Source organism: Petaurus breviceps, unplaced genomic scaffold (genome assembly GCF_028583685.1).
Source record: "Petaurus breviceps papuanus isolate PSGF00001 unplaced genomic scaffold, PetGlider_PUasm1.0 90601, whole genome shotgun sequence".
Lineage (NCBI taxonomy): Eukaryota > Metazoa > Chordata > Mammalia > Diprotodontia > Petauridae > Petaurus > Petaurus breviceps.
The window spans coordinates 1,581,645-1,603,001 of NW_027187282.1; the positions used below are offsets into that span (position 1 = coordinate 1,581,645).

The window sequence follows — 21,357 nt, forward strand, 5'->3', positions numbered from 1 at the left end:
ATTTGGGAGAATACAAATGAATCTCAGCCTTTATTGTGCCATCATGGCTCTGCACCCTTTTCTGTGCATTTAAAAAAATGTTTCAATGACCCTTTTAATTGACATCACTATTTCAAATTTCCTTTGGCCATTTAAAATAAGGGTAAGGGGGTGGAGCCAAGACGGCAGAATGGAAGCAGTAACTTTTTTAAGCTCCTCCATGAATCCTGTCACTAAACTTTAAAAAGTGAATCTGAACAGATTTTAGAGTGACAGAATTCACTGGCAGATGGAGCATGGCAGAATCCAGCGCAGGAAAGTGTCCACATGGGTCTGGGCAGGGGGAGCATGGCTGCACCAGCACAGACTAGAGAGCAGACTACAACAGAGTGAGAAAGAGCCCCAGTCAGCAGACTCACCCACCCCATGGGTGATTTGCAGCAGTCTCACCAGCATAGGACAGAGGATCAGTCAGAGCTGGGTAAGAGAAAGCTCAGTGCCTGCAGCTGAGACAGCAGCTTCTCCTGCGGCTATCAGCCCACAGCCTGGAAGTTTAAAAATCACCTACCTGATTTTCTAGAAGCCAAGATGGCAAAGGAAACTCTTGCTGCTCCAATTCCCCCTCCCTGACCTAGAAAACCCAGAGATAAAGGTCCCACCCAGAGTAAAATCCTGAAATACAGGAAATAGTCTTAGTCTTGGGAGTCACTGAGAAAGGGTGTAACTGAGGCAGCAAGGAGTCTGAAGTGAAGGGCGGGAGGGGTCCCAACAAGCTCCACCTGAGTTGACCAACAAGAGCTCCCAAAACCCAGGTTGGTGGAGCCAGCAAGTGCTAACAACAGAAGCCCAGGTGGACCTTAGCACTACCAGGGGAATCTGCAGACACCAGCACTGCCAGCCACCAGCTGCAGAGCCTGCCTGAGCTGTAGCCCAGGGGCATAGAGACAGAAATCTGAAGGGGCCAGACCATCCCTCCCCCACAGGTTATTCTGTGAGCCTGAGAGTAACTCAGGGGAAACATTGAGAGTCCTGGCCTTGGTCTCAGTCTAGACACCCAGAGGCTACAGCACACAAAGTCAACAACTAGGCCCTTAGCTCCCAGCCTGAGAAGCAATGTCAGGAAATGGGCAATCAAAATGGGTAAGAAGGCAGTTGAGAAGGAGAATGGAAAGGCAAGAAAATCTATCCAAGCTTATTATAGTGAGCAAGAACAAGCAAATACAGAGGACAACATGGACTCTATACTCACACCTGAGACCACAGAAGGAAATACGAACTGGTCTCAATCCCAAAAAGCATTCTTGGAGGAGCTCAAGCAAGATTTTAAAAGCCAAATTAGAGAGGTAGAAGATAAATTTAAATCTACAGTGACCAAACTGGAAAAAAAAACTCATTGAAGAAAACAAAACCTTAAAAAGTAAAATTTGTGAACTGGGACAGGAGGTTCAAAATCTAACTGGAGAAAATAACACCCTAAAAAGGACCTTCTAAAACTAAAAGAAGAAAATAGTTCACTAAAAATTAGAATCAGTCAAATCGAAGCTCAGGACGACATGATGCACCAAGAGTCAATCAAGCAAAACATCAAGATTGAAAAATTAGAAGAAAGTGTAAAATGTCTCACTGGAAAAACAACTGACCTGGAGAACAGACCCAGGAGAGATAACTTAAGAAATACTGGTCTACCGGAAAGCCATGATGAAAAAAGCAGCCTGGACAACATCCTCCAAGAGATGTCAAAAGTTTTCTCAAAGAAAACTGTCCTGAAGTCCTAGAATCAGAAGGTAAAATAGTTATTGAAAGAACTCACCAGACTCCTCCTGAAAACTCCAAGAAATATATTAGCCAAATTCCAGAATTACAAGGTTAAGGAGAAAATACTGTAAGCAGCCAAAAAGAAACAATTCAAATATGGAAATGCAGTCAGGATTACACAGGACCTAGCAGCTTCTACATTAAAAGAATGGAGGGATTAGAATTTGATATTTCGTAAGGCAAAAGAGCTAGGACTGCAACCAAGGATCAACTACCTGGAAAAAATGAGCATAATCTTTCAGGCAAGAAGATAGTCATTTAATGAAATAAGGGACTTCCAGACTTTCCTAATGAAAAAGCCAGAGTTCAATGGAAAATTTGATCTCCAATTATGAGACTCAAGAAAGACATAAAAAGGTAAACAAGGAAAACACACATACATACTCACACATGCACACTCATACACACATGCACTTAACTTGGGACGCAATAAGAGCAAACTGTTTACATCCCTATATGAGAAGCTGATACCTATCAATATTGAAATTTATATAATTATCACGACTTTTAAAAGGGATATGCATAGATAGAGGGTGTGGGTATAAATGAACTAATCTGATGATAATAAAAACTTTATTAAGGGGTTCAAACACAATATAATGGAATAAGAGGAAAGGATGAGGCAGAAAAAGGTAAATTATGCCACACAAAGAGTCATAAAAACATACTATAGTAGAGGGGAAGGAGAGAGACAGATGAATATCATATGAACATTATTCTCATTGGTTCTGGTTCAAAGAGGGATCAACATAATCAGTTAAGTTTAAGATTCTAACATGAAAAGACACAAAAACATATTATAATAGAGGGAAAGGAGCACTGTATGAAATTTACTATCATTGGTTTGGGGTCAATGAGGAAATAACATGCTCTGATAAGTATAAAAATCCATTGTGCCCTATAGGCAGTAGGAGTGAGGGGGTGCGGGGATAAGAAGGGTGGGATTAGAAGGGAGGGAAATAGTAGGAAGGGAAAAGGATAGGTAAAGAAAGGGGATCAAAGGGAGGGAATACTGAGGGAAACCCTTAAGGAGGGGAAGGGAGAAGGAAAAAACAAAAACATAAACAGGGGAGGGAAGAGGATGGAGGGAAAGACACAGAGAGTAATCATTACTGTGAATGTGAATAGGATGAAATCTCCCATAAAATGGAGGTGGATAGCAGAATGGATTAACAACCATAATGCTACAATATGCTGTCTACAAAGAAACACATTTGAAACAATTGGATACCCACAGGGTATTATGCTTCAGCTAAAGTAAAAAAAAAACAGGGGTAGCAATCCTTAGATAAAGCAAAAGCAAAAATAGATCTAATTAAAAGAGATAAGGAAGGAAACTATATCTTATTAAAAGGCACCATTGAGAATGAAGCAATGTCATTACTTAAGATATATGCACCAAGTGCCATAGCATCCGAATTTCTAGAGAAGAAGTTAAGGGAATTAGAGGTAGAAATAGAGAGGAAACTATACTAGTGGAAGACCTTAATGTCTCCCTCTCTGAACTTGATAAATCTAACCTCAAAATGAAAAAGAAATAAGTTAAGGAAGCGAATAGAATTTTAGAGAGGCTCAATATGATAGCTCTCTGGAGAAAACTGAATGGGGATAAAAAGGAATATACCTTGTCCTCAGCAGTACATGGCACATACATAAAAATCAAACATGTACTAGGGCATAAAAACCTCACAATTTAGTGTATAAAAGCAGAAATATCAAATGCATCATTCTCAGATCATGAGTTGATAAAATCACATGCAATAAAGGGCCACGGAAAGATAGACTAAAAACTAATTGGAAACTAAACAATTTAATCATAAAGAATGAAAGAGTCATGAAATTAGAGAGACAATCAGTAACATCATCAAGAAAATTAAAATAATGAGACAATATACCAAAACTAAAGAGGAAATAAATTACTTAAATAACCCCACCTCAGAGAAAGAAATCAAACAAGTTATCAGTCACCTCCCTAGGAAAAAATCTCCAGGGCCAGAAGAATTTACTAGCAAATTCTTTCAAACATTTAAAGAACAATTGATTCTAATACTCTACAAACTCTTTGGGAAAATTAATGAAGAAGGAGTCCTACCAAATATATCAACCATAAAACTAGCAAAACCCCATGATTTTTATCTCAATAGATGCAGAAAAGGCTTTTGACAAAGTACAATGTTCATTCCTATTAAAAATACTAGAAAGTATAGGAATTAATGGAGCTTTCCTTAAAATAATAAGTAGCATCTATTTAAAGCCATCAGCAAGTATTATAATGTAATGGGGATAAGCTAGAAGCATTTCCAATAAGATCAGGGGTGAAACAAGGATGTCCACTATCACCCCTCTTATTCAATCTGGTACTAGAATATAGCAGTAGCAATTAGAGAAGAAAAAGAAATTGAAGGAATCAAATTAGGCAAAGAAGAGACCAAATTATCACTCTTTGCAGATGATATGATGATATACTTGGAGAATCCTAAAGAATCAAGTAAAAAAATACTTGAGACAATAAATAAATTTGGCAAAGTAGCAGGATATAAAATAAACCCACATAAATCATCGGCATTCCTGTATATTTCTAATGAAATCCAACAGCAAGAGATAGAAAGAGAAATCCCATTTAAAATTACTGTAGACATTATAAAATATCTGGGAATCTACCTAACAAAACAAACCCAGGACCTATATGAACACAACTACAAAACACTTTCCACACAAATAAAGTCAGATCTAACTAAGTGGAAAAACATCAATTGCTCATGGTTGGGTCGAGCTAATATAATAAAAATGACAATTTTACCTAAATTAAATTACATATTTAATGCCATACCTATCAATCCACCAAAAAACTACTATATAGAGCTAGAAAAAATCATAACAAAACTCATTTGGAAGAATAAAAGGTCCAGAATATCAAGGGTATTAATGAAAAGAAATGCTAGGGAAGGTGGCCTAGCTATACCAGATTTTAATCTGTATTATAAAGCAGCAGTCATCAAAACTACTTGATACTGGCTGAGGAATAGAGCAATGGATCAGTGGAATAGATGGGGTACACGAGACTCAGCAGTCAATGACTATAATAATCTACTCTTTGATAAACCCAAAGACCCCAGTTTTTGGAATAAGAGCTCACTATTTGACAAACACTGCTGGGAAAACTGGAATATAGTATGGCAGAAACTGGGCATAGACCATTATCTAACACCATAAACCAAAATTAAGTCTAAATGGGTGCATAATCTAGGTACAAAGGATGATACTGTAAGCAATATGAGAAAGCAAGGAATAGTTTACCTGTCAGATTTATGGAGAAAGGAAGATTTCATGAACGAATGAGAATCAGAGAGCATTATAAAATGCAAAATGGATAACTTTGATTACATGAAACTTAAAAGCTTCTGGACAAACAAAGTCACAATGTAACCAAGATTAAGAGGGAAGTGGGAAATTGGGAAAGAATTTTTACAGCCATTGTCTCTGATAAAGGCCTCATTTCTAAAATATACAGAGAATTGAGTCAAATCTATAAGAATACAATTATTCCCCAATTGATAAATGGACAGATTAAAGCTCTCATTTTGTAATACAAGAATTAGTTCCAACTGAGCAGGCTACTTAAATTGCCAGAGGAAGAATTTAAAGATATCTATAAGTATATGAAAAAATGCTCTAAATCACTATTGATTAGAGAAATGCAAATCAAAACAACTCTAAGGTACCATATCTCACCGGTCAGATTGGCTAAAATGACAAAACAGGAAAATGATAAATGCTGAAAAGGATGTGGAAAAATTGGAACACTAATACATTGCTGGAGGAGTTGTGAACTGATCCAACCATTCTGGAGAGCAATCGGGAACTATGTCCAAAGGGCTATAAGTAATTTCACATCCTTTGACCCAGCAATACCACTTCTAGGGTTGTATCCCAAAGAGATCACAGAAGTGGGAGGAAGACCCATATGTACATAAATATTTATAGCAGCTCTTTTTGTGGTGGCAAAGAATTGGAAATTAAGGGGATGCCCATCAGTTGGGGAATGGCTAAACAAGTTATGGTATATGAATGTAATGGAATACTACTGTGCCATAAGAAATGAAGAGCAGATGGACTTCATATCTACCTGGAGAAGCTTATAGGCACTGATGCTGAGTGAGAAGAGCAGAACCAGGGAAAATTTGTATACTATTACAGATACAACGTATGTGTGATGACCAACTTTGATAGACAGGACTCTTCTCAGAAATGCAGGGCTACAAGTAAACTCCAAAAGACTCATGATGGAAAGAGATGTCTACATTCAGAAAGAACAGAGTTTGAATGCAGATTGAAGCAAATTACCTGTTCTTTCTCTTTCTTGTTTGGTTTGGTTTCCTCTTTTCCACTGTTCAATCCTTCTTTTCAACATGACCAATGTCTAATGTGAAAGTATCTGCAGATCCTATACCTGATTGTATGCTGCCATGGGGCAGGGGAAGGAGAGGGAGGGGGAGAAAATTTGAAACTCAAAGAACCAGGGAACAAAATCTTGCAAACTCAAAGTAAACAAACAAATTAATAAAGAACAAAAAAGAAATAATGAAAACCAAAGGAGAGATTAATAAAATTGAAATTAAGAAAACTATTGAATTAATAAATAAAATTAAGAGCTGGTTTTAAGAAAAAAACAATAAAATTGATAGACCCATAGTCAATATGATAAAAAAAGAAAGAAGACCAAATTATGAGTATCAAAAATGAAAGGGTGAATCTTCCTCCAATGAAGAGGAAATTAAAACAATAATTAGGAATTATTTTGCCAAATTATATGCACATAAATTTGACAATCTTGTGAAATGAATGAATATTTACAAAATTATAAATTGTCCAGATTAACTGAAGAGGAAGTAAATTACTTAAATAACTTCATTTTAGAAAAAGAAATCGAACAAGCCATCAGTGAATTCCCTAGGAAAAAATCTCCAGAGCCAGATGAATTTACTAGAGAATTCTATCAAACATTTAAAGAACAATTGATTCCAATACTCTACAAACTATTTGGGAAAATTAGTGAAGAAGGGGTCTTACCAAATTCTTTTTATGACACAAATATGGTACTGATACCTAAATTAGGAAGAGAGAAAACTGAGAAAGAAAATTATAGACCAATTTCACTCATGAATATAAATAGTGATGGAATTAGGGTTAGTGCTGGAATTAGGTTTGGTGCCGGACTGGACTCTTCTCAGAAATGCAAGGTTATAAGTCAACTCCAAAAGACTCATGATGGAGAGAGGTGTCTACATTCAGAGAAAGAACTAGAAAGAATAGAGTTTAAATGCACATTGAAGTAAACTACTTGCTCTCTTTCTTTTTCTTGTTTGGTTTTGTTTCCTCTTTCCCATTGTTCATTCCATCCAATACAATCCTTCTTTATAACCTGACTAATGTCCAATGTGAAAGTATTTGCAGATCCTATACTTGATCGTGTGCCACCATGGGGGGTGGGGGAGAGTGAGAAAATTTGAAACTCAAGGAATTGTGGAACTGAATCTTGTAAACTAAAAGTAAACAAACTAATAAAGATAAAAAAATTAAAATAAAATAAAATAAGAGTAAGGTTCATCTAATTCCCATTCTCCTCACCCCTTATTCCATGTCTGTATAGTCTTCATCTTAAACACTCTCATTCTAAGTTTTACCTTCTCCTTCATTCTTTACAATATTTTTCCTTTTTCTCTCCTTTCTATTCTCTCACTTCAAACCCTAAGAAAAGAACTAATCTACTCAGGACTTGTGTTTTTTTTTTATTATTTAACTCCCTCAACATCCCTCAGAGATATTAAGGTTTCGAATTGATGCTTGTTTTTTTCTCCTCATATTAGAATGGGGATCATTCTAGTCTGCATCATCATATAACCTCTTCAAACAGCTCAAATAAGTGTAGAGGAATAGTGAAATGGGGTCTCTTATCTGACTTTATCCCTCCCATCTCATGCTGTGCTTTCCTCCAGCTGGATCTCCAGCTTCCTTTTGGAAGAATAATGTCCTCCACTTAATGATGAACATTTTTATGTTAAGTTATACCTGTCAAATTCTGGTGATTATGAACTCCTGTAGATCATCATCCAAATTCCATTTCTTACCCCTCCCCCATCATCAAACTCCTTATTCTCATTCCCTTCAACCCTTTCACACCAAAGTTCCAACCTAACTCCACCCAGTCCTTCCACTGTGCCCTCTGGAATGCCTCTTCCATCAACAACAAATTTCCCTTCATTTAAATCTTTTATTTTGTCTTTTAGCAATAACTGAGGCCTGAATCCTCCCAACAACAGAGTTCCTTTCCATACTTTCTAATACTGGCTGCACCTTCACTTATTCTCCTTGGTTCACTGATCAAGGCAAGGGAGTTGGTTCACTCCTTGCCTCTTTGTTGCTACTTCCATCAGTCAGTAACCTCTCCTCCTTTGATGTTCATGCTATTCCTAACTATCACCCAATCAAAATCCTGGCAGCTGTTGTCTACAGACCTCCAGATCACTCCCCTTCCTTTCTCAATGAGTTCAGTGCCTGGATCATAATTTTTCTCTTCTCCCCAACCCCTGCCCTCATACTTAGAGACTGCAACATACATATTGACTCTCCCTCAAACACTCTAACCACTCATCTCCTCAGCCAACTCACTTCCCATGACCTTTATTGTAGACAAAGATTATGACCATCTTAATCTTGCTATCACTTACAAATGTATCACTTCCATGTCCAAGAATTTTTAAATCCCCTTATCCAACTATAATCTATTGCTTTCTACCCTCTGTGTTCCCTTACCAAACACTACTCTTTGTCCAAACTCAAACCTTCAGTTCTCTCCCAGATTACCTACTCTACAATAACCATCTTCTACCCCTCTTAATTCCAGTGCCTTCCCACTGATAATTATTTCCTATTTATCCTGCATATCCCTTGCTTTGTATATATTTGTTTGCATGTTGTCTCTCCCGTTAGATTTAAAGTTCCTGGAGGGCAGGCACTGTCTTTTGTCTTTTTTTGTATCCCCAGCACCTAGCACAGTGCCATAGCCCTTAATAAATGTTTATAGACTGACAGATTAAAGCTCTCATTTTATAATACAAGAATTAGTTCCAACTGAGCAGGCTACTTAAAACTGAGGACTCATCCTCTAACCTCAGGATTTATCTAGGTCCCAGTCTGTCCAAGAGCACCAAGTGAAGGCAGAAGAACAAATTCTTCCTGATACTCTGGCTGTTTCCTAGGGAGCGACACCCAATCAGATGCTGCAGACAGCAATAATGCTTACAATACTTAAATGTTTACCTGCTTATCAGAGACAGCTACGTTTCCATTAAAAAAACATGTGGTACATACCTAGGTATTCATAAAATATACCTGTATTGATCCATGATTCTATTGATACAGGACCTTCAGGTTTAGAAACCAATGCAGATTCGTAACTCAATTGTAACTTAGAGTCCTGGAGAATTGCTTGGAGAAGGGTCAAGTACTGAATTTGACTGACAGAAAACTTTTCTTTCCTTATTGCCCAAAGGGCTCACAGCTGTATCCCAGATCAACTAATCTAAGGGCAAAGCTAACCCAAATTGCCTCAGATTGGCACCACAACCTCCTTTACTGCTATAGTCCCAGCTAATGTTCCATTAATATCCTGACCCATAACATCACCTAAATTAATTTACAGATTTAGTGCTAAACTAATCAAATTACCTGGGAGACACTTTTTAGAACTAGACAAAATCATAACAAAATTCATTTGGAGAAATAAAAGGTCTGAAATATCAAAGGAAACAATGAGAAAAAAAGGATGAATAAAGGAGACAGCATTACCAAGCTTCAAGCTATATAGCAATATTTAGCAAAGTAATTTGGTATTAAGAAAAAAAGAGAAGGAAGCAGATTAATGGAACAGACTAGATTAACAAGAAAGAGTGGAACAATATTTGATAAACTCAAGAACATAAACTACTGGAAGACAAGAACAGCTAGAAAAACTGAAAATCAGTTTGGCAGAAATAAGGATTGGATCATTTTATGCCATTTATTACCACAAACTCAAAATGAATACACAACCTAAATAAAAGAACTCTCAGCATAAAAAATAACCTAAAATGAGATCTGCCAAGAATTCCTTTTTTTTTTTTTTTTGCTTTTTTGGAGGGCAATTGGGGTTAAGTGACTTGCCCAAGGTCACACAGCTAGGTTTTTGTGTGTGTGTGTGTTAAGTGTCTGAGGCTGGATTTGAACTAAGGTCCTCCTGACTCCAGCACCGGTGCTCTATTCACTGTACCACCTAGCCACCCCTGAGGAGGAGAATTCCTAATAAAACAAAGAAAAGAAGGGATGGCAGGAGATATAATAGATAATTTTGACTACATAAAATTAAAAATCTCTTGCACAGATGAAATTAATAGAGAATTAGAAGCAGTACAGTAGAAAAATATTTTCATAAAATATTAACAATAAGTCTGATATCCAAACTATATAAGGGCAGGTAGGTGGTGCAGTGGATAGAATGCTAAACCTGAAGTCAAGAAAACTCATTTTCCTGAGTTTGAATCTGGACTCAGACACTTATTAGCTTTGTGACCCTGGGCAAGTCACTTAACCCTGTTTTTGCCTCAGTTCCTCATTTATAAAATGAGCTAGAGAAGGAAATGGCAAACCACCCCAGTATCTCTGCCAAGAAAACCCCAAATGGGGTCATGGAGAAATGGACACGACTGAAAAATGACTGAAAAACAACATCTAAACTACGTAGGGAAATGACATAAATATATAACATCAAGTAATTTCCCCAAAGGATAAGTGGTCAAAGAATATGAATTACTTCCAAAATAAAACTTACAACCACAGAAAAATGCTCCAAATGCAGATTAAAAGCAATCTGAAGTTTCATATCACTCTATACAAACTGGCAAGGATAAAAAAAAAGAATATTGGAAGGGCTATGGAAGCTAACACACTGATTGTACTTTGAATGAAATTAGTGGTCTAACTATTTTGGATTTCAATTTGTAATCATTAAAGAAAAATTACTAAACTGACCATACTTTTTATCATGGTAATCACACCACTGGACATATAACCCAAAGAAATGTCTAATACATACCAAAATATAAATAGTCTTTTAAATTATAGGAAAGAACTAGCCATAAATTGGATGAACACACACACATATATGTATATATGTGTACACATATTACATATATCTATATCTCTATATATCTGCCAGTTTTTTTAAATTTTTTTTAAAGCAATCGGGGTTAAGTAACTTGCTCAAGGTTACACGGCCAGGTGTTTCTGGGTGGGTGCTAAGTGTCTGAGCCCAGGATTCGATCTCCAGGTCTTCTTCAACACTGGAGCTGGTGCTCTTACTCGCTGTGCTACCTGGCCGCCCCCAATCTGCCAGTTTTTCCAGAAGTTTTTCTCGAATAGCGAATTCTTGCCCCAATCTTTGGGTTTATCAAACATTAGGTTTACTGTGCTTATTTCCTTCTGTATATTGTGTACCTAATGGATTCCATTGATCAACCACTCTATTTCTTACCTAGTACCAAAAGTGTTTAGATCATTACGGCTTTGTAGTATAGTTTGGGATTAGGTACTGCTGGGCCCCCCTCCCTTCCAATTTTTTCGATTTCCTTGATAGTCTTGTCCTTTTTGTCCCGCCAGATAATTTGGTTATATATATATTTTACTAGCTCTATAGAGCAATCCTTTGGCAGTTTGATTGGTATGGCACTGAACAAGTAACTCAGGTAGGTAGAATTGTCATTTTTATTATTTGGCTGGTCTACACATGAGCAATTAATATTTCTTGAACTATTTAGATATGCCTTTATTCATGTCTATTTATGACTAAGGCATAAAGGTAAGAAGCGTCAATAAAACATTTTTGAAAACAAAAAAATAAAATGAGGAGTTATGCTAGATGATTTCTAGGGTCCTTCTGAGCTCTAAATCTATGAACCCATGACTTCTCCACACCATACACATACACACATACAATTACTTTAGTTGAATCTAGGATTATGAGTCTGGTAGGACTTTTGCTATAATCACATGAAATGGCATTTAAACAGTTCAACTTGACTTTCGACAGTATTACCCACATGTCTACCATTAGTATTCTGATGTATTAGGTGATAACTATCATAAATAAGTAAGTCCTCCCACTTACTTTCTCCTGGGCCTGAAGTAGTTCTTGGTCCACTCGGGACACTAGAAATGAGCCCCCATCATGTTCCATCCAGTAGAATTTTATTTTTTGTGCTGGAACCTTTTTGTCTAGCTTTAACCTGAGGTAAAGAAAAGGAAAGGGATATTAAGAAAAATATTTACCTGTCTCCTCCCACTACTGAAACTGCTATGCTGTAAATACTTCCCACAAGATTATCAGAATCTTCAGACTTCAGATACAGTGAGTGAGCTCTTCCAAAACAAAAGTACCTATAATGCCTACATCAATAAAGAAATATAGCAAAGTGTGGATTTAGGGTTAGGGCAGCACCTTCAGACGGAGAGGCAAGAGAAGGCAGGGGCATCTAATATCTGTTTGCAGAAAAGACAACAAACTCAGGTATATGAATAAATTCCTATTTGCCTTTGCAAACTAGATCATTAAGACATCTTAGGAGCAAGAATAGAATTTAAAATGAGTTGGGTCCAATGTTCCTCTCTAATTTTTAACAATTTTAAGTGGATGACTGACTTTCAGGAGTAAGCAATAATGAAGGCTGGTCACACCTGAGGCATTTTGTTTTGTAGCCAACTGAGCTTGACATCTCCCTCTCCATAGCTGTTATCCCCCACCTCCAATCAATAGTTATTGTACTTTGGCAATCTCACTCTGGTGGCATCTCATTCCCTTTCCACTCTCACGGCCATTCCTCTTGCTAATGCCCCCTTAGCCTATCCCCTGGACTGGTGCTCAAACTTCCCAAGCAGTTCCATTCCACTCCAGGACGTCCTCCACAGAGCCAATCATTTGTCAATGAAAGTTGGAAATATTGCTGTGTTACTAAACAGACAAGTTCTAGTTTTTAGAAAAAGGTTGTATCTTTCATACAAAGATGCACACTAAATCTCTTGGTTATTCCACTGACCTTCAAATCACCTGGTATTAGACAGCTGGACCTTTTTTCTTGCTCCCTGATGGCAGCATACATGAACTACAGGAAGGGTAGGGGGAGGGTTAGATGAACTCTTTAACTGCTGAAATGGCATATCTCACTAAAGTGGACAGCTTCAAAATGGGGGATAGCATAAGTAAGAACACAATAAAGTTTTCCCTCTGTTTCTTTTATCTCTCACTTTTCTATATTGCTTGCCCTCTCTAATTTAATAGCAAATATTTATATAGGATCATAGGATCTGAATTCTAGAGCTGACAGGGACCTTTCAGGTCATCTAGTTCAAATCCATCATTTTACAGATGAAGAAACTGAGGCCCATGGAGGTTAAATATCCTACCCAAAGTTATACATATAATAAAAGCCAGAAGCAGGATTTGAACCGAGGTCCTCTGACTTTAGATGGGGTATTCTTTCCATTTTGGTTTAAGGTTTACTAAATGGAGAAGAAAAGGGCAAAACACTCCAGTTCTTTGGCAAGAAAACCCAATGGACAGCATTGGTGTGCTATGGTCCACTGGGTCACAGAATCAGACATGACTGAATGACTGAACAACAATAAAGCACATCAATAAACGATTTCATTGGAGCCTTACAAGTACCCTGGGAGGTAGGCACTACATGTATTATTATCTCTATTTTGCAAAGGAAGAAACTGAGGCTCAGAAAGGCATACCTTTGTATATAATTAATATGTTCATGCAGAAGGGAAGTATATATGACTGGTATTCCACACCCCAGGGCCTGTGGATGCACCCATCTCTTACTCAAACTACTTCCCCTCTCTTGCCATCAGAGAATGCCATAATCTACCAGAGCAGAAACTGGAATTAGGTGAGGAGTTAGGAAAACAAATCATAAAATAGGCATAGAAGAAGGGGTGTGCTGGTAAATATTTAACAACCAGCCCTCAAAAAAATGTATGCAAGACACATTTTTAAGTTTCATCTCCATTAACTTTCTCCATCACTTTGTTAAGCCTAGACAATTAACAAAGCAATATATTAAGCCCTGATTGGTAGCATTTGATGATTTTCATCGTGTAAAAATTCACACTGAAAACTTAATCAGCTCTTGTAAGTCAGTTTAAGCTGGCTCTAGGATACCACAACATGGAAGTAGAATAATGTGGGGATGGGAGGGCCTTTGACTATCCATATATTTGCTAGGAACCTCTTTCTGCTCAAATTAGACCAGCTGATAAATCTATAACTTGCCTTTATGAGAAATTCAGCCTTTAAAAGGTGAAGAAGAAAACAGAGGAATTGGTATCCTGGAGCTGATTCTGGCCAGGGAAGAGGGGTAAACAGCAAGGGCAGGATGGAGAAGGATTTGGTGGGGGGAGTGCCAAAGGCCTGAAGGAAGACTAGGAAGGTTCAATGGTCTGCCACCTTGTGATGGCAATTGGTCCAAACCAGATGGGAAGTCCCCAAGAATGTAAATGTTGAAACACAGGTAGAAACAGCTAAAACAGCTACAGTGAGGATGAAAAGGGGGCAATGTGGCTGTCTGTGCATGGCCCAGTCAGGTTGTTAAAAGATGAAGACTGTGTAGAGATGATATAACCAAGGGCAAGTACTTGAGGAGGAATTTACAGGAGCAGCATGGTGAAGGTGATAGAAGAATGCTGTATCTATCCGAAGTACTAAAGCTCCAAAGGAGCCAAGGCTCACAAGGAACCCAATAAGAACCACAACAAAAGACCCTCCCCTCTCCCCCCCCCCAAACTAAGAGCTAGGAGGGACCACTAACACATTAGATGCATAGCTAAAAAGATCTCTGGCTAGAGTGATGGGCCAAATGAAATAAAATGAACTTAAAAGGAGCAAATGTCAAGTCTTGACATATTTTTATTCCATTCTACCAGTATTGGAGGAGGAAGGGGTGGCTAGATAACAATTGATTCAAGTGAGGCAGTGTGTGGCATAGGGGAATTGACAGAGCCCTAATTCCACTTGGAATCCAGACTGGGTTCAAATCATCCATTAGACAACTGTGCCCTAGCAGGCAAGTCATTTAACCTCCTAACACTGGAGCTGTCCAAGTGAATAGGAGGCCTCAGGAAGTAGTGAGATCTTCTCAGTAGAGGTGATAGACCAAGAGTGCTACAAAAGTGGAGTGAGCTGCCTTGAGTGGTACTGGGCTCTCCCTTATTGAAGGTCTTGAGGCAGAAGCTGGATGACCGCTTGCCAGGTATGCTACAGTTTGGGATTCCTTTTGGGTGTGGACTGGCCACTGAGGTCCCTTCCAACCTCAAGTTCTACAATTAGGGTTGGGCAGATGAACTTTCAGATTCCATGATTCCATAATTTGAATTGGCAAAGCCTAGGTGTGCTTTGAGCTGTCTTCTCTAGAGGGTTGTGCTCCCTGATTCAGCCCCATTATGGGGCACTAGATGCATAGCTATCATCAAACATGGGGTCTGATTCTCTCTAATCAGGGGAAGATTGTTTTGCCTTTTCCTTGATTTATCTTTTCTTCCCTCCAGGAGTGGGGTAAAATTCCCCACCTCCATCCATTGTTTTCTAATCTACATGCAATAGCATGTCATTGACTAACAGTCCCATTTGGACTAGAAAGCCTTTTAGCAACTGGTTCCTTTAGAATTTACTTCAGCTATAGTTTGAAGTAAGAGCACTAAGAGAATATATAGAATGAAAACCAAGCAGGAAATTAATACAGCACCTTCTTCAGGAAGCTCCAAAAAATCAGCATTTATAGACAGTGGCTTATTACTACTTACAAAATGTCTTTGTTAGAATCTAAGAATCAGCATTTCTATTTTATAGATGTGAGAACTGAGTCAAAGGCATTCAGAGGTAGTGTAACTTAAGGACTGAAATACTGAACTTGGAATCAGGAGAGACTTGGCTTCCAACACCACTAGTAACATTTACTAGCTAAGTGACCATGGATAGGTCTCAACACTTCTCCGAGCTTCAGTTCCCTCATTTGGAAAACGAAGATAATACCTGCAACACAGAGCTCTCAGGGTTGCTCCAAGGAGCAAATGAAAGGATGCATACAAAGCAAGTTATAACTCTTAAAGCACTTTCAAAATGTCAGGCACTATTATTAGAAAGGAAATGTAAATGGCATCAAATAGCTTTGGCATAGGATAATGTCAAGAAGGTACTTATGGATGCCAGGTCCTGCCATGACTCTCAGCATAGGTTCCAGATCCTCGGCATAGCGACACATGGGGCCTGTGCACTGGAATTCTTCCTGGGCTCCCATAGCCATGGGAAACTGACCTTCATTGGAGACCACTCCTAAAAGCAGAGATATGTAGATTAGCATGGAAAAGCCTTTCCTTCCTAGCCCAGTGGTCTACAAGTTTCCCCACATAGGTTTCATTGCAGAGCTAAAGGCCTCACTATAGCCACTAAGGCCTACCCCATCTGTATGAGATCAAAGGGAGAAGGATGGTTTTAGTGCCCCTTGGGTTACAAAATAAAGAGGTTAAAGGCATAGTCATCTTAGGGAAGTCCATGAAAAAGGAAGAAGAGAAAAACAATAAAATGGCCTTCAACTTCTTCCCAGCCATATATTCCATTCTAATGTGAAACTCATTCATTTGCATGCCACTTGCTTTATCTCCTGGTAGAAAAGAAGCCACAGGATTTCTAGAAAGTTCCCCTGAACAAGTAGTGATGGAGAAATTAGGTCTAAACTACAATCTACATACAGCCTGCAGTTGCACATCTGGGACAGTATTACAGGCTCAATAGGCAAACAATAAAATGGGCTTTAGGTGAACTGGAAGGGTCCCCCATCCTTCTTTCCAGACTCAACCAGAATCTAGAAATGGAACCCTAGAAACATCAGGGTTTCTGCAGGTGGGTTTACATTTCCTTGTCAAAGGCAGATAATTTTCTTTTTGGACAGAACTAGCCTCTCTTTTGGAGGGGGTATCTCAGTGTTCAAAACTTTGCCGATTCAGTATTTCAAGGATCAGCAGTTTTATTTCTATGGCCTCAAGCAATGTAGATCACAAACTGCCACACTCCAAGAGGCCATCTTTCCCAGAAGGATGGTCACCAGGGGAATATAATTTTTTTCCCCCAAACAGTCTTATCTATCCTAACCCAACTCTGTGCACTTTAACTTAAGCCTATGTGGAGGAAGGCAGACAATCAATATCTTCCTTGTAACAACTGTCCACATTTCTGGTGTTCTTCTTTTGCATTCTTTTCCATGCTAAATAACACAAATCTCTTTCACTTTTCTTCATGGAACCCACTTTTTATCCTATTTTCTGTACCTTCTTTTCATATTGCTCAATTTTAAGAGATGAAAACTGCACTGTTTAATTGTGACATACTTGGCATACTTAGTATTGAGGAGACAGAACAAATTTATAGTGTCCAGAATCACAAAGGGACTTGAGGTTTTACTCCCCAAACCCTACATATATTTCTGAGTTATAGAGAACACCAGCCCTGTGTAATAGAGTATACTCTTCCAAATGACCAGGGTTTCTCCTGCTAAAGAGAAAAGGATCTTTTTCCCCACATGCCACCCTGCTCCCGGCCCCAGATGAACATTACCTGATGTGGGTTTATGTCCAAAAATACCGTTGAAAAAAGCTGGCATCCGGATGCTGCCACCAATATCTGAGCCCACACCAATTACTGAGCAAGCAGCAGCTAGGGCACAGCCTTCACCTCCTGAACACACAAAAAAGAAGCCTTCAAGCAAACAAATAAGGCCTACTACTGGATCCTGGTGGCAGCAAAACAAAAGTCACTGAAACTTTCTGAAGCACCCATCTACTCGTAAGCTGGCCTTGAGTATCGTACAAAATAAAGGCTAGAAATGATTATCCTCATCTTCTCATCTCTCAGTTTTAGAACAGTGATATGTCCATTTCCTGGGAAGAAGGGGCTACTAAAGATTATGGTACCAAACTATCATGAAGTTGATACAAATTTAGGTAAAAGCCTAGAACATGAGCAGGATCTCTTGTAGTAAATACATGGAGACTTCCAGATCTATCCCTGGAAAAAACATATTTGGAAAAGTTTGGGCAAGATCCTCTTAGGAGCAACGTCTCTATTTTTTGGAAACAATATGCACTTGCATATTGAATATTTGAATATTTTACATGCCATAGAGGAAGAATATAAATAATCCTACAAAAAGAAAAAGACAAAACTTCCTCTCCACTCCCTCCACCCAGAAACAGCTATTTGTACCCATGCCTTACAGTTTCTACTAGAATGTAGGGAGCATACTGGAGGTTCCTTGAGGACAAGAAGCATTTTTATACCCCACAGCCTATAAAAGCTAGCCTAGCCTACCACAAAGCAGTATCTTGTACATACCATATACCCAATAAACATTTCCTAGAGTTTTGAAATAATAGAAGACTTTTAAGGTCAATTACTCCAAACCCATACCAGAAGCATAATTCCCCTCCACAATATCTTTGACAAGTGGTTACCGAGTCTCAGCCTGGAGACTACCAAAGGCAGAGAACTCATTACCTATCTGAGGTAATTCATTTCACTTGAAAGCAGCTCAAATTAATTGTTTAAAAGTTTTCCCTTATATTGAATCAAAAAACTTCTGTCCATTGGTTCTCTGAGGTCAGCCAAAATAAATTTAATTTTTTTCCACATGATAACTCTTCAAATATTTGAAGGCCACAACCATGGACATCTTCTCCTTTCCAGACTAAACATCTCAGGTCCTTCAATCTTTATGTGATGTTTTTAAAGTGAATTTAAAAAAAAATGGAAGAGGGAAGGCAAGGCAATTGGCATTAAGTGACTTGCCCAAAGTCACACAGCTAGTGTGTCAAGTGTCTGAGGTCATATTTGAACTCAGGTCCTCCTGACTCCAGGGCCAGTGCTCTATTCACTGTACCACCTAGCTGCCCCTAATTTTTGTTTACATCACCAAAATTTCCCCCTGTATGTCTCTCCATAGCCCTCCCAGAAAACAAATATTTGAAAATGGGTGGGGGTAAGGGAAGCAAGAAAAACAGAGGAGGAAAGAGAAGAAATAGAGTGTTATGTAATTATGTGGTTGTTGTTTGTTCTTTGTTTTCAAAGAGGATCAGTGATATCATGGGGTGATGCCTTGACTGCTAACAGGGTTTTACCAGGGTGTGGCCACTGCTCAGAGAAAGAGTATGTAATTATAGTGACCAAGGTTCAGGTCAAAGAACAGATGAGAAAATGACCCTTCCCCCTACACTGAGGAGCTGCGGACTGCAGGTATAAAGTTAGTGTATGCTGCCAGACTCTGTGGATGGTCTGGTGATAGCTGGGTTTTTGTCTTCTTTCTTTTTTAACCTTTCATAAAAGAGATGGCTTACTGGGTAGAAGAGTGGGGAGAGACATGCTCAGAAATGAGGGCAGAGACAAGATGGCAGAATAAAGGCAAGGATCTGACTGAGGTCTCCCTCAAATCCCTCCAAACACTTTTAAAAAATGACTCTAAACAAATTCTAGAGCAGCATAGCCCACAAAAAGATGGAATGAAAAAAAATTCCAGTTCAAGACAACTTGGAAGGTTGGCAAGTAAGGTCTGTTGCACCAGGGTGATAGAGGAGTGCAATCCAACCCAGGTTATGCCAGCACAGACTGGGCCCCAGCAAATCCAGAGCAGGCCTCAGGGCACCTGAATCACTAGCAGCAGTGATAGTTTCTTCTTAGCCTACAGACACCAAAGGCAACTTAAAAGATCAGCAGGAGAGGTCTGTCACACCTGGGTGAGAGTAGAGCACAGTCCAGCACAGTCTGCACCAGCACACTCCCTGCCACAGTAAACCAGGAGCACCCTTTGGAGCCACTGAATAAGTGGTAGCAGCTGCTTCCAGAGCTCTCAGTCCACAGATGGTAAGAGGGTCAAACAACTGGTCAGAAGGAGATTATAGGAGTCTCTTTGCTGACACTGAGGCAGGACTGTGTTGCTTTGCCCATACTCAAATCCAGGTCGCAGGACTGGGTGGCAGACCCAGGACAAAGAGGAGCATTAGCATAGCAGAGATTGTGGGCCATAGTGGAGCAGGGACCCTTGTCACAGTTCAAGGGCAGAAAAGAGTGCTTGTGATCACTCACAGACAAGAGCACAGACCACGAGAATAGTAAATACCTCTCCCTTAGATCCATACCACCTTGGAAGAACTAAAACTTACAGGTCCCTAGAAGTATCTCTAAAAATCATTGTACAAAAACCCTGAAGCTTGGGACAAGGTTCTCTCCACCCTAGAAACAGAGCCTTACTTTAACCAAGAGTTAAAAGTCAAGTAATAGGCTGGGAAAATGAGAAAACAATAGAAAAAAAAACTATGAAGATAGAAAGTTACTATGGTGGCAAGGAAGATCAAAACACACACTCAGAAGAAGATAACAAAGTCAAAGCTCCTATGTCTAAAGCCTCTGAGAAAAAGATGAATTGGTCTTGGGCCATGGAAGAGCTCAAAAAGGATTTTGGAAATCAAGTAAGAGAGGTAGAGGAAAAATTGGGAAGAGAAATCAGAGTGAGGCAAGAAAATCATGAAAAATGAGTCAACAGCTTGGTAAGGAGATACAAAAAAATACTGAAGAAAATAACCTTTAAAAGTAGAATTGGTCAAATGGAAAAGGAAGTCCAAAAGCTCACTGAAGAAAATAATTCCTTCAAAATTAGAATGGAGAAAATTTATGCATAAAAATTAGAATGGAGCTAATGACTTTATGAGAAATCAAGAAATAATAAAATAAAACCAAAAGAATGAAAAAATAGAAGACAATATGAAATATCTCATTATAAAAAAAAACTAACCTAGAAAATAGATGCAGGAGAGATCATTTCAAAACTATTAGACTACCTGAAAGCCATGATCAAAAAATGAGCCTAGACATCATCTTTCAAGAAATTACCAAGGAAAACTGCCTTGATATTCTAGAACCAGAGGGTAAAATAGAAATAGAAAGAAGTCAACAATCACTTCCTGAAAGAGATCCCAAAATGAAAATTGTCAGGAATATTATAGCCAAATTCCAGAGTTCCCAGGTCAAAGAGAAAATATTGCAAGTAGCCAGATAGAAAAAAAATCATGGAGCCAGAGTCAAGATAACACAACATTTAGCAACTTCTACATTAAAAGATCAGAGGGCTTGGAATATTATATTCTGGAGGGCAAAGGAGCCAGGATTACTAAGAATCACCTACCCAGCAAAATTTCAGGGGGGAAATGGACATTCAATGAGACAAAGGACTTTTAAGCATTCTTGATGAAAAGACCAGAGCTGAATAGAAAATTTGACTTTCAAATATAAGGCTCAAGAGAGGTATTAAAAAAGTAAATAGGAAAGGGAAATCATAAGGGACTTAATAAGGTTAAACTGTTTACATTCCTACATGGGAAGATGTATTTGTAACTCATAAGAGCTTCCTCATTATTAGTGTAGTTATA

At 38.6% G+C, this 21,357-nt stretch overlaps 1 protein-coding gene across 2 annotated transcripts in view; it reads right to left on the bottom strand.

The window, feature by feature from the left end:
* Nucleotides 1-21,357, bottom strand: part of FAAH2 (fatty acid amide hydrolase 2) — a 55,841-nt gene that overhangs the window by 17,029 nt on the left and 17,455 nt on the right. For both annotated transcript variants that reach the window (XM_069063721.1, XM_069063720.1), the window contains exons 5-7: nt 17,498-17,617; nt 16,084-16,219; nt 11,996-12,113 (exon numbers count right to left, since the gene is read on the bottom strand). In XM_069063721.1, coding sequence (XP_068919822.1) covers nt 11,996-12,113; nt 16,084-16,219; nt 17,498-17,617 — 374 coding nt within the window. The remainder of the gene's footprint in view (nt 1-11,995; nt 12,114-16,083; nt 16,220-17,497; nt 17,618-21,357) is intronic.